Source organism: Tympanuchus pallidicinctus, unplaced genomic scaffold (assembly GCF_026119805.1).
Source record: "Tympanuchus pallidicinctus isolate F22 unplaced genomic scaffold, pur_lepc_1.0 scaffold3, whole genome shotgun sequence".
Classification (NCBI taxonomy): domain Eukaryota; kingdom Metazoa; phylum Chordata; class Aves; order Galliformes; family Phasianidae; genus Tympanuchus; species Tympanuchus pallidicinctus.
The window spans coordinates 35,151,052-35,164,556 of NW_026294747.1; the positions used below are offsets into that span (position 1 = coordinate 35,151,052).

A 13,505-nucleotide genomic window follows, 5' to 3' on the forward strand; every position below is an offset into this window, starting at 1 on the left:
TGCCTTATCAACTGCACCACCTAGCCTCATATAATTAGCAAATTTGTTGAGGATACACTCAATCCCATTGCCTAGGTCATTGATAAAGGTGCTGAAAAGCACTGATCCCAAGAAAGGCCCCTGGGGGACATAATTAATGACCAGCCTCTGCCTAGACACAGATCTGTCAACTACGACCCACTGGCTGTGTCCATCCAACCAATTCTTTATCCACCAAATAGCTTTCAAATCCATCTCTTTCCAACTTAGGAATAAGGATGTGGTGTAGAACCATGTCAACAGCCTTGCAGAAGTCCAGGTAGATGACACCAGTTGTTCTTCCTTTGTTCACCGATGCCATCACTCCACTGTAGAAAGCTGCCAGATTGATCAGACATGATCTGTCCTTGGTGAAGCTGAGCTGGCAGTCTCAGATCACCTCCTTCATCTGTGCCTTAACATAACTCCATGGTCTTGACATGAGGCTCATCAGCCCGTAGTTCCCTGTGTCTTTTGTTCTCCCTTTCTTGAAAATGGCAGTGATATTTTCCCTTTTCCAGTCACCAGGGATTACACCTGACAGATGTCACAGTGACAGAGCAAAGTGCCAGCTACTCACACTACAGCTCCTTTCCAGAGCCTACCAGAACACATGCACAATTCAAGTTTGACAAGATAACATTCTGTATCTGCTACAACAGCCAGAGCAGTTGAAAACTGTGATCACATTTCAGTGCTGTGTTTTAGCCATATGCTGCATAATGCTATGATATTCCCTAACAGTAAAAATCGGAAGAAAAAAAAAAATTAATAGCTGAAATGGATGACTATAATACCAGAAGACAAAAGCTGTAATTGCATCCTGTCCATTACGTTCAGAATGAAAAAGGAGATTAAAGGTTAGACATTTATACCACTGCAAACTCAATGCATCCCAGCATTGATAATATATCCAGCTATGCAAGAAAGCAAATCAACTGCTGTGACCCAGTACTCCAACACATTCCAAACCCACCATGAAGATATGTGGCAGACGCTCAGCCCAGAGCCCACTGAAAGACAGGTTCAAGTTTTAAGTTATTTTCCTTGCAAAACTGGCACCAGGTTATTGCATTAAAATTGTTTTACATTACTACTTATTTCGACAATGTCAACTTCTAACATTGCTGTGTGCAATGTTTTGTGAGTACTACGCTGGCAGCAGTGAACTGGGCAGTTAAAATCATAACATAGTTGAAGTGATTGAATTAAAATAATAACAATGAGAATAAAGCAACTATGAGAATTATTGAAAGGTTATATATCTAAATATAGCTTGTTCCAAAGATGCTTCAAATTACTTCATCTCTTGAAGTAAATCTATAAAAGTGGCTAGAATCAAAGCCAGGTTTTGACAGAACAGGTTAAAAAAAAAAAAAAAAAAAAAGGAGGAAAAAAAATAAAGGAAGTGTTTATCAGTGTGACCATGGTAGCTGTTCCACCCAGCATTACCAGCAGACAAGGCATTCAGCCAGCTGGTAAAGTCTTTACCTAAATAGAAATAAGACATTCTGTTCAGCTTCCACATGCTGTCTGAGCTGGGCTGCTGCACGCCAACCTGAATGGGGTGACACTGCCGCCAGGACCAAGCAGCAGCTAAAGGTGGGCAGGAAGAGACGTAGGAAGAGACACATTCAGTGGCCACGTAGGCTAATGCCATGCATTTGTTTCCTATGGGTGTTCTACAAGATGCCTTTCCACTTTAGTCACACAGAATAAATACTGTTTAGGAATTCTGGTTACTCAGAAGGAAAGTTCTGGGAACTGATTTTCCAGTATGGATGCAGAGAAATAATGCAGCATTACAAAGGGAATTCAGAAATGAAAAAGAATAAAAGCCTTCAAGTGACAGATTCTGCATCAGGGTAGTCAACATAGAGCTAAAACTTTGCACTTCATTAAAGAAATTTTGCAGGCAACAAATGCTGTGGACTGGGAAGTGTTTCATGGCTAAGTTGTGCTTAAATAACAGGGCTAAGGAGTCTAAAATATGACTGCGAATTACATTTGCCACCTGCAATCACCTAATTAAGAGCTATTTTCATTCTAATGCCCAGTGTCATAGCTTAATTATTGCATTTGGCAGAATCAACAAAATACATGTTTTAAAGGGAATGTTCAAATGCACCATCTATAAATTAGCACAGACCAAAATCTCAATTATGCATGGCCTCATGTTTGCAGGACTAAAATAAATTTTACTTTGATACAGAGTTTATGGTCATACATCATGGCTTAGAAGCATTGAGGAATCAGCCTATTTCGGCAAAGCAAACAGTAACATAAGTCAGCTTGTATAGTTGAAAGCTCATGTTGAAATTAAAAGGAAAAAAATAATCCTCTGCTGTAACACACGTGGTTTTTTTTATTTTCTTTAGCTATCCAGGTCTCTAAGAAAAACTGCTTGTTCTCAATCTTCCTCTGCTTCTCTGTACCTTGTTTGCTACACGCACTTTCAATTTTCTGTTGAAACAGCTAAAATGAAAGAAAAGCTTAGTTCTCGCATCAGCCTTAATAGAAGGTCAGAGATGAAAGCCATGCTGCCAGTAAAAGGAAGCAGACGCAAATAAGGCTCTCTAAACCGGTTCTCAAAATCACATCTCTTTTTCAAGCCCATGTATACCCTGCAGCTGTGCTCGCCAGAGAGTAACTGATGCTTTTAACTTTCTGCATAATAGAAAAGCTTTTGAGCAGCATAATATTACAGCATTTGCTTTCTCTAAATCAGATCTGTACAATCACAGGCAAGTGAGGAAAAATAGGTACTAAAAGGTACAAGCGGAGATTGTTTGTACAGCTTTACAGAAGATGGTGGGCAGATGGCAGGGATTTGCAGTGACACAGCTGTTTTTAAAAATAAAGAAGTGGGAGAGGAGAGGCATGATTGCAGCCACACACGTTCCTAAGCCTGGTCACACAAGAATAAAAAATTAACCTAACACTGGGAAACAGCTTGCGTGGGTTTTTTCCTTATCATTTGAATTGACACTCAGAAACTTTTAAAGACAATTAGCACCTTCAATTCCTTCTCCAATCATTAGTTTTCTAAGAAACTATTAAGCCAATCTGACAGTAGAAATGCTAACCCACAATGGGGCACTGAAAAGGCAGCGTCAAAACTACTTTCAGCACAGTGCAGCAAATTTTTGCTGTGTTACGATATAGAAAGACAGTTATAACATGAAATAAACACTGTGAGTGATGTTATCAGTTGGAATATTGCAGCTATCAAAGGCTTTGACTTTTCACTGCAGTGTATTGGCAGAAGTCAGCAGTACAGTAAACAGCAGTATATGTGAGTTAAATAGAACATCCAACAACAGATATGAGAATAGGTAAAAAGAATCTTCCATTTCTAACTAAGCAGTAATGTATATAAAATTAATTATGAATCTAAGAGAACTTTCACTCACCATTAATGCTTATTTTCATATGTATCCCCTAAACAACCACAACAGAAAGCTTGTGTCAGGTAAGTGCTAAAAAAATTGCTAAATTACTGAGTAAAATTGAAGTCTTTACCAGGTGATCTCATGAAGCTCCTTCTCGACTAGTTATTGAGATTTGTTCACAAGATTGACTCCTCTCCATTTAAGCTACTCCTAGATATAAGAAAATTTCCATTAACAGTAGAGATGCCACTGTCAATTTTCATCACTGTGTGTGTGATTCACAGTCACCTCTTCTATATTTCAATAACCCACTTTCTCTAAAGTATTAAAACAGACTTGTCAGCAGAGTTTTTACTGACTTCAAAAACAAACAAAAAAATTTTCTGAAGATACAACCCAAGATCCAATACAGAGAAAAAGGCTGTTCAGCATCTATCCACCACGTATTTCTTTACACTTACGTTTTGCTATAGCTGGTTGCTGTACTGAGTGAGCTGCAGGTGAAATCTGTTACAAAAATGCCTGGTACAACGCATTTACTCCACAATGTGCCCTTCTTCATTGCTTGAATTACTCCCAATCCAAAGACAACAGCTAAACCAATTAGCGTAGCCTAGAACAGAAAACTCACTCACATCTGGTGACATTTAAATTAATTTTATTTATACCAGGTTTTCAAAATCAGAAATATTTTAAAGAAATTCAATACTTAAAGACAGGTGCTACATTGATGATCCTTCATCCACCATTAGTGCCATGTTTTCACTCTACAATCGTTAACTCTCCACCACAAACTAAGGGGAACTTACAAATTTATGAAAATAGGCAGACATGAAAATTTGGTTTATACTGGAATTGGCATAAGAGAGTAAAACTTGTTATCAGCTTGTGGCAATTTGACTTATGCTGTAGTTCGCTGCGGGTTCAGAGGGAATTACACAGCAGAGAGAGACTCTTCTGCTCAGAGAAATGGACTCTGGGTTTTTATTGACCATACTCAAAGCCTGCTTAAGGAGCTGACTGGGAATGATTCTTACACTGAAGTCCTTACAAATTTAAACTTTGCATTTCCAAAATAGCCACAATCACAAACATCACCTACTCATCCCAGTTGGGGGCTTGATTTCCTTTGTCAGAGAAATCAGGCCTGTATGTCTATACCTTTTCCAGGATTTACCAAATCAAAACAGAACAACCGCTGGTTTTGAACTATCTCTTAGAAGAAAAATGCCATTTCTGCGCATGCTACGCTCATGAAAATTTTATTTAATGTTGATCAATAAAGTAACTGAAGCCAAGATACCCAAAAGTCATGTCTACATCGAGATACACAGAAGATATTCAACTTGAGAGGATTTTTCTCTACTCCTCGATCACAATGAGGCCCTCACCATTTTGCATAATGATAGAAAACAACAGCTGACAAACCATTTTGGAGCAGATGCCAGCTGTCTCTCATCTGTTTTATAATTCAAGCAGTAACAGTTCTGTAGCACTTTATTGTTTGTTTCTTTTTTTAAAAAAAAAGCAAGCCATGTGAATTGGACCTCGCATCCGTCAGTCATTTCAAGAACTAACTGAAGGCAGGCTGATCCTTTCTGATCCAAAACTTGGTTTGGTAGCTTTGAATCTTACATAAATACAGTTTGTGCTTCAATTTTAGATCTACGTGGACTGAGTGTATATACATATAAGCTAGTTTAAAAAAAATAATAATAATAATATTCAGTTCAGAAGCCACAGACATCTTTCCAGACTGTTTGCAGGAGAGACAAACATTAAATTTAAACACAGTACTGCTTAAAAAAAAAAAAAAAAACAACAACAAAAAACAAACAACAACAACAAAACAACAAAACTTTACTGTCTAGAATGAGATTCAAATTATTTATTAAAATTTAACATTTTCAGTTTTGGCTTTTTTTTCTAAAGAAACCACTTATACCTTGTGAAAATCAGTTAAAATGATTATTTCATTATGCTGAACTCAAGTCAAACATAAAGAACGAAGTAGATTTTTACATTAAACTGGGCTTTGCACGCAATGTGAGTAATCAGAAATAAAAGACTAATTTGAGGAATAAAAAGGTGTTGCTTTTTAAGTAGACAACATGCATACCATCAGTTACTTCTCAGCCTTAAAAGATTCCTGAAAGGAGAATTTTGTAGAACAAAACCAAGACTCATTGATACACTTAGTAAGTCGGTGGTTGTCATGCCTTTTTAGTTAAATTCTAGTCGAGTTTAGCCTATGGAGAACAGCCAACACAATGAGGCGTGCAAGTCGTAAGGACAGCCAGAAGCCTGAAATAAAGTCTTAAAGTTCTACAGGACAAGAAAGCCTAAACACAGTATCTTCATTTATTCAAACTTTAAAAAAAAAAGAAGTTGATGATTATCTGCTTCTGTTACAAAAAGGGGGCTATGAATTGAAAGTCAAGGGCCAATATCTAAGATCTCCTCAGTTCTACTCCACCAACTTTTTAAAATAAGGTAATGATAAAGAGCATTCCTTCTGGCAGCACGTACATTTCAGCTGTGACTGGCTGCCTAACAGAGTGCCTTTACGCATACCAGCAGAATCATGTCCAGTTTTGCCATTTGTGGATAACGATGACAAGATACAAAAGCATGTGTTTGCCATAAATAGCTCTGGCTAGCGGAGGATTGCTCACACAGAGCAGATCAAATTCTCTATAAGGAGAGCATTATCTGGCTCACAGCCAAAACATGTCCCCAGTGCAAGCCTCAGTAGTGGCAAACACTTTCCAGTTCTATTTACATAGAAGTTAACAAGCAGAACAGTTCATCGAGGATACTTCTTGTATCGAGTCAGTGCTAACTGTAATAACGCTTAAGAAGCAAAAACTTCACCAACCTGTATCCCACATTACATATAACCGTCTTCACATACCATCTTATCGAAACAGAGAGCTGCAAGATACCATGTAAGGTTTTACTCCGACATGTAGAACTTTAAGAGCATTCAGGTATGAAACACACTGCATGGTTAATTCCTCAGTACTTTAAGTTTCTGACACAAGTGTTTCACGGAATCTAATAGTCCCTAGCAGCAGCAGCTGCTTTTACGGTAAACTAGGAATAGGTCCTTTACCAAACGATCGGAATAGCGCCACGAAGTATTGTAAAGCCGTGCCTAAATCATGATTAGGAATGAAAAACTTGCACTAGTTATGATGAGATTAATGATTGTTTATCTTTACAATACTTTCCACAGAAGTTATTTGAAATATGCTTAAATTAAACATACTTAAAAACTATATTTTCCAATGAAAACAAGGCAACATTCTGTAATAAGCCACAAGTTTTATTGCAACGTGGCCAGTTTTTGATCTCAAAAACAATGTTCCATTTAAGGCTCTTTTTAATACAGAAATTGCCATCATGACCAATGTTTTACAAAACTTTAGTGTTTCAAGACTCACATGGTAAACAGATAACCTCTACTCCTGTTCAGTAGTGTACATTCAATGGAAAACAAAAGGCATCGTAACAGCTACTTCATTTATAAAGATATGCATGTAACAGGAATGAAACTGAGGTACTACAATAATTTGATGACACAGTTACAGCAACTGAATTGGCATTCCTTTGGGGGGGAGGGGCGGGTCAAACATATTACAAAAAAGTGCTTTAAATGCATAGTGTTGTGTGCTGCCATGTCACAAAAATAGGCTTGTCAAGGCAGGTGAGGTGTATGAATGCACAAGAGCCTCATGGAACTGCAATCAAGTGCAACTGTAAGTAATACTGTATAGAGTCTACCATCCCACCAGTGGACAATACTTTCAAGGCATTCAATTAGCTTACCCTTTGCTGTCTGCTAGACTATTCACATTAACTATCACATTCATTGTACGTGTGGCAAGGAATGCATGCAGCGTCAGTTTTGGCTAAGAGTATGACGTGAAAGCATTCCTTGGATCCTACATAAAACTACCAGGATTAAACAGTCTAATGGCAATCACTGGTAGACTGCTTAACAATGACATCTCCTTCAGGGGCAGAAGGGAAGGGACTTATTTTTGAGGAGGGAAGGAGAAAGGGAGACTAATACTATTCCAATTGAACGAGCTGCAGAAATGGAAGCTCCTTAGATCCAGATGGCACTTGTCTGTCTTTTTATAAGGGTTTTCCTTCAAGTGAAACTACCACGTTGCCTCCCAGTTTCTCTCCGAGTGTTGAACGGTCCTTAATATCATCCAAACCATTTACTTGCCACTCATGTTTAATACCTGAAAGACAGATGGATAACGGGGTATTTGTGAGAACCTCAGCATCTGAACAGTATTGGGACTCACAACCAAGACACTTTTAGGTCCATACCTGTAAATTTCTTTTTAATGGCATCTTTAGAGCTTGCGTAGATCATCTTGCTTTTTAAAGGTGCACTTTCAGGAGCCCTTTAAAGGAGGAAAAACAGTTATTCAACCAACCAGTGTTAAGTCACGCATATTTGAATTTAACTGCAAGCTTTGCTTCTACACACCAGAATATAAATACCAGGTCTTCCTTCTTAGATTCCTTTGTCTCATATGTGGCATCGTACAAAGCGTATCGGCAATCATTCAATGGTAGCAACTTCACAAAGGCTGTGTAGGGGTCCTCCACAGTATCTCCAATGTCACCGACCAGTATCTGCTTTGCCTCCTCTACAATTATTTGCTTTTTGTCATCACTTAAGCAGAAGAGAACAGCTTTCTTTCTTTTTTTAATCTCTTCTGGGGTTGAAGATTTTCTTACTTTCATGTCATTAAAAACCTTTATGACTTCATCATTCACTGTTACTCCAGAAGCCTGTAAAATGAGATCAAAGGAATAATTTAAACAGCAAAAATTAACATTCGCTAAGCAACGCAACAGCCCACAGCAACAGATAAAGAACTCCACCTGCCCCTGTAGCAATAAAAACACTGTGCTCAATCTGAGCGCACTGCGAGGTTGGTCGTGTTTGCAGGACTGGTGCAGAGGACATAAAGGAGGTGAAAACCTTGTCCACACAGCATCGCTTTAATTCCAGGCAGTGCTTCTAGACGACCGCACACCCGCACTGCTCCCACACTTTTCCATTACCTGATCGTGCACCCGGGGGTGGGGAGGGAGCTGGACACGGGAGTTTGTAGATTGGGGCCAGGGTGGGTTTCTGTGATGGAACAAACGCTACGGCAGTGGTTTGCAGCCAGCACTGTCATGACTCTCATTTTGCTGGGTGATGTAAGGCTCCACAAGCAGGAGAGATGCTTTCTGCATTGTGTCAGCCCCGACATTGCGCTTTAACAACTCCCCAATTCTATTTCGCACCGCCAGTGTTCTCCAATCGCTATTTCTTCCCGAGCAAAGCGGGGTTACAACGCGTGCGGCTCCTGTAACGCTACCAAGCCGTCAGACCCCAAACCCATAGCAGTAAGAAAACAAACGCTGACGGGGCGAGCGGGCAGCTCACGGTGAAAAACAAACCCGCGGAACAGTCACTCCCGAGCCAGAGAGCACATCCGCAGCGTCCTTGCATTCAGAGCAACCCCTGCATCTGGGCCCGAGCGCTGGGTGCGGGCAGGTGCACGGGGCGGCGGCTTTGTCCCGAGGAGCCGAGACCGCCGCCGCGCTTTGTTCGCCGCCCGCCCGGCCGCAGCGCGTCGCATCCCCGCCCGGCCCCGCCACCGCGGCCCCGCCGCGATCCCGCTCGGCCCGGCCTGGCCCCGTCGGCTGCGGCAGCGCCCCCGGCCCGGCGGGACACAGCCCTCCGGGAGCTCCCTCCCCGCGGCCCACCCGGCCTCGGCGCGCAGGCACACGGATGCACGAACGGACGCCGCCTGGGCAGCCGCGGGGAAAGTCGCCCCCGCAGCCCGCCGCCGGCCCTCGGTCCCGCCGCCCGCTGCCGCCCCGGGGCCGCTCCCACCGCCCCTTCCCCCCGCACCGGCCTAAAATTAGACTAAAATGGCCGCCGGAGGCCGCGGGGTCTGAGCGCGCTACGCCGGGCCCGCTCGGCCTCTCGGCCCCGGTGCCGCCTCCCCGCCCGGTCGCGCCGCACCGCCCTTACCATGGCGCCGGGTCCGGGGCGGCGGCGGCTGCCTGCGGTGCGGGGCTGCTGCGCGCAGGAGAGCGCTGCGCTGCGCTGGGGGCGAGGCGGGCGGGGACTCGGGCCGGGCGGGGGATGAGCCGCGGCGGCCGGGGAGGGCCGGTCACATGGGCAGCTCCGCCACCACGTGCCATCGGCCCGGCCCGGCCCGGCCCGCCCCGCCCGGCTCTCGGCGCCCGCAGCCGGGGCCCGCTGGGCCGCCCCCCGCGGGGAAGAGCCCAGAGGCGGCGGGAGGAAGCCGTGCTTCCCCTTCTAGCCCGGCTGCCCGCGCCTCCGTTTACTCGCGCGCCTCCGCCCCCGCCCGCAGCCCCGCGCGCTGCCTGGCCGGCCCCCTGTGCTGGCGAGGCCCGGCCGAGTGGGCGGCCCGGTGAGGCAGTCTGGACGCGGCCTTCTCTCGCCGCCTGGCCCCCCCCTGTGCCCGTCCTGCCTCCCGTTCGCTGCCGTAATGTGGACATCAAGTACCGAGACGTATGGCCGCGCCACCCGGCAGGGTCACGGTGGCGGCCGGGCTCCTGGAGGCTGAGCACAGCCGCTGCCCCGCACTGCGGCTCTCTCCGAGCGGCCGCTCTCAGCGCAGCTACTCTGTGCCGCTCGGCAGTCACTGTCCCTCGCATCGCTGCCGTGCCCGACGTGGCCCGGGGCTGGGCTCTGTGCACGCCACGCAAGGGGCATGTGTTATTGATGCCGTTTGCCGTCTTCTTATTCCACTCTGAATGGGAGTTGTGCTGCAGCTGTGGCTGTCGTCTGTCTGTGAGCACTGATCCGGGTGGCCTGGCATGGGGACAGCACCTCCTGGCAGCACAGAGAGGTGTCTGAAAGAACCGCTGATACGGCGGGGCAGGGCGCAGCGTGCAAGGGTGAAGGAGTAGTATTAAAAGATAGGAAGGTGGCTTCTAGGAAAACAAGAAGGAACGGCCCTCCTGGGAGCGTGCCACTTGTCTGTGTTGGGTCAGGCAGGGGTCAGGCACAGCACACCAGACGTGGACCTTTGTGTCTCCAGCACAGCAAGGTGAGGGGATGATGCGGCTCTTAACCCATGAGCTGTTGTGTGGCAGCCCAGTGCTCTTGGGCAGGCAGGATCCACCCAGCAGTGTGCATGAGCACCCAGCTCTCCAAAGCACCTGAGCTGCTAATGGTGTCTCAGTGCACCAAACTGCTATATGTATGTGTACAGATGGGTATGTTCATACAGTGCTGTGTGATGTGTAGGTTTCCCCCTCCTCTTTCTCCACTACCGCAATGCCATCATGTTGACATGATGTGTCACATCCTGCCCTCTCTGATTTCAGAGTTCAGACCTGAATCGAACTCAATGAGATCCAAAATGTGGCCCATCAGCCTTAAGGCCACTACCCTATAGATGCACTATGGCTCCAGCCCCTCACATCCGTGCAGTCCCTGCCAACACAGAGCCAAAGACAGCAGCTCTGCTGCCACTTTGTTCCAGCCAACGGCCACTTCTTTGTTTGTGCTGCCAGCAGCGTCAGACCCAGGAAGAGGGCTGGTACTGCATAATTGCATTTTGTGTAATCCATAACACAATTCAGTTTTCAAATACAACACGTGCTTTTGATCATACAAGTAATTAGGTAGGATAGGTGAAAATTTATGGGAAATAACAGCACAGCTCCTAAAATGGATAATTCTCCAGATGCAGTTTTATGGTTGACTTACAACAATGTAAGTCCAATGAGACCATCTCTTCAGCCCCATTTTAGGATGTCTCCCGCACAGCTTTTCAGGCTTTGGTGAACTCCAGCTGCTCAGCATGGCTTGGTGAATCACAAACCCATTTGAGACACCGTAGTGTGTCAGTATTCGTGGCACGTGCCCTTCTGTGTCCTTGCTCCCAATGCCAGGAGGCCACCGGGAAAACAGCAGGAAGGGATTCATAGCATTTGAAAATGGATTTAGTCAGGCACGTATGCAGCACATCCTGCATTGCCACTAAATCCCAACACTGCTGTAGCCTCAGCTGGCCACTCCTACACTTGTACAAACCCACCAAAGTTCCCCAGTCTTATGCCTCCACAGGACACCTTCCCCACTTGAACAGAGCCCCGCTATCCCACACTGAGGCACAGACAGCAAGGGGTGGAAGTCACCAGTCCCAAAGCCACACAGCTGGGTTGAGGCTCCAAGGATGACAAGTCAAAATCAGGCATGACTCACCTCCTGCTCACTGCCATGGAAACTGAATAATGAGGCACAGTGCTCATTGTTCTGCTCACCTCATCAGGTGCCTAACTTAGGCCTCCAGGCTGGTGGGTGCTGCCCCAGGGCCCTGGCTATACCTGGAAGTCACCAGAGTGCTGAAAGGGATTAAAGAGGGGGTATTCTGCGACTTTATAGAAATCTATGGTAAACAAGTTTATGCCTTCATAGAAATCAATGAGAGATAAACAAGCTTAACAGTCACAGAGGTCAGAAGTAGACAGATGGGCTTCTCATTTTCAAGACAATGAGTGTTGTACTCCTGATAACAGCTAGCAGAACAGAAACTTGTGATGGAGTCCAGTGGTGACCTTGGGACGTTACAGAAATGACTGATAACCAGCCAAAAACAATAACAAGAAGAAAAAAAAACACGTATTGCAGGAGCACATTGGGACAAAGCTGCTATTCCTCTGGTCCCCACGTTGGGCCTGGCAGCATGCAGGAAGCATCAGGTTTCACTGCCCAGGTGCCACAAGGCCTACATCCCACCAGGCCCTACCGAAATAGCCCTGCAATGCAGTGACATGCTGTGCTGAGCACACGCCTCTGTGGAAACCACCATGTCCCCCTCACCCTCTGTAGACAGAGGCAGTGACTCATGGTGAAGCAGAAGGCACTGCTCATTTGGGTTCCGCTCCTGGGTGCTCATTGGCATGAAATAATCATAATGAATAGAGCTGCCTTCTGCATTCAGGCTCTCTTAAATCAGAGCCCTTTGCTTTTGCGCTCTCTGCTCCTCTTGTGTCACTGAGCTCAGCAGTGCCATTCCAGCCAATTTCCTGCAGAGGTGAGGCCAGCATCGGGCCTCGTCCATGTCCCTGCTATCACCTGGGCTGCTCTTTGGCCCCATAACTCAACTTCCGAGCTTGTCTGAGTTAAATGTGGCAGAAGGATAGAGGTCACAAAAGTAATTAAGATCCTTAATTAAGTGATTAAGCTTCATAAAATAATTCATTTGAGATAGAAGAAAGTGGGGCTATACGCCTACAGGTTCAGCTCAGAGACCTGTTGAGTTCTGCTGTCAGACTTCAGATCCCTTTGGATGCGGACAACCCACCTTCACAAAGAGAGCTGTAAACAGAAGGCAGAGAAACTTGTGTGGGTGTTTGCTGGAGTAACAGAAAGTCTCAGCACTCAGTTGAAGTCAGTGCAAAGTTCAGTCCGTTCCGGCGCGCTGGCTGCAGCAGCTGATGCTCTCAGAGGCAGCTGCTCTCCTGCTGCCTAAATCCTGCTGGTGGGTCATGGCCCCAGGCTCCCACTGGCCAGCCAGTGGCCCATAGGCAGGACAGATTTAATAAAAATGGGTTGCCCTGTAGTGACATCATTTCATGCCACTACATGTGACAATGTTTAAATATATCAAAGAAGGAAATGAAAAATCCTCCTTCGAAACTAATGGCAGAAAAATGGTAAACAAAACCAAAAAAGTCACCCAAAATCTAATACAAAGGGAAACTTTGCTCAGCACTATTCATGAATATACACAAGATAAAAAATGATTTCTAAGTAATTACCACATGTTCTACATTCACACAGCCTTGCACATCTACAGTGCTAAGAGAAGTAACTTCTGTTTATCCCAGTAGCCTTCATAAGTGCCCATATGCCTGACAAAATGCATTTTTCCCAGGAGTAATTTCTTCCCACATCTCTCTTCCTGCTGCCTCTTGTTCACAGTTGAGACAAATTCACAACGCAGTCCCAGGTAAGGAAGGATTTGTTCGATCATTCATTGGCTGTGTATCAATTATTCAACACTGACACCATTACCATCTTTATTT

The 13,505-nt window shown here is 45.2% G+C and overlaps 1 protein-coding gene across 1 annotated transcript; it reads right to left on the reverse strand.

The window, feature by feature from the left end:
• Nucleotides 1-4,051: 4,051 nt before the first annotated feature.
• Nucleotides 4,052-9,610, reverse strand: CFL2 (cofilin 2). Its single transcript, XM_052694891.1, has 4 exons — nucleotides 9,469-9,610; nucleotides 7,921-8,228; nucleotides 7,758-7,834; nucleotides 4,052-7,666 (listed from the first exon to the last, which is right to left on the reverse strand). The coding sequence occupies exons 1-4, from the start codon at nucleotides 9,469-9,471 to the stop codon at nucleotides 7,554-7,556; spliced, it is 501 nt and encodes a 166-aa protein (XP_052550851.1). The 5' UTR covers nucleotides 9,472-9,610; the 3' UTR covers nucleotides 4,052-7,553.
• Nucleotides 9,611-13,505: the final 3,895 nt, after the last annotated feature.

What these genes read in the sequence shown, in the direction of transcription:
- CFL2 (XM_052694891.1), bottom strand. An exon ending in GACCTGGTATTTATATTCTG is followed by an intron (nt 7,835 to 7,920) that starts GTGTGTAGAAGC and finishes CCTCCTTTAAAG; the next exon opens with GGCTCCTGAAAGTGCACCTT. An exon ending in CATTAAAAAGAAATTTACAG is followed by an intron (nt 7,667 to 7,757) that starts GTATGGACCTAA and finishes TCTGTCTTTCAG; the next exon opens with GTATTAAACATGAGTGGCAA.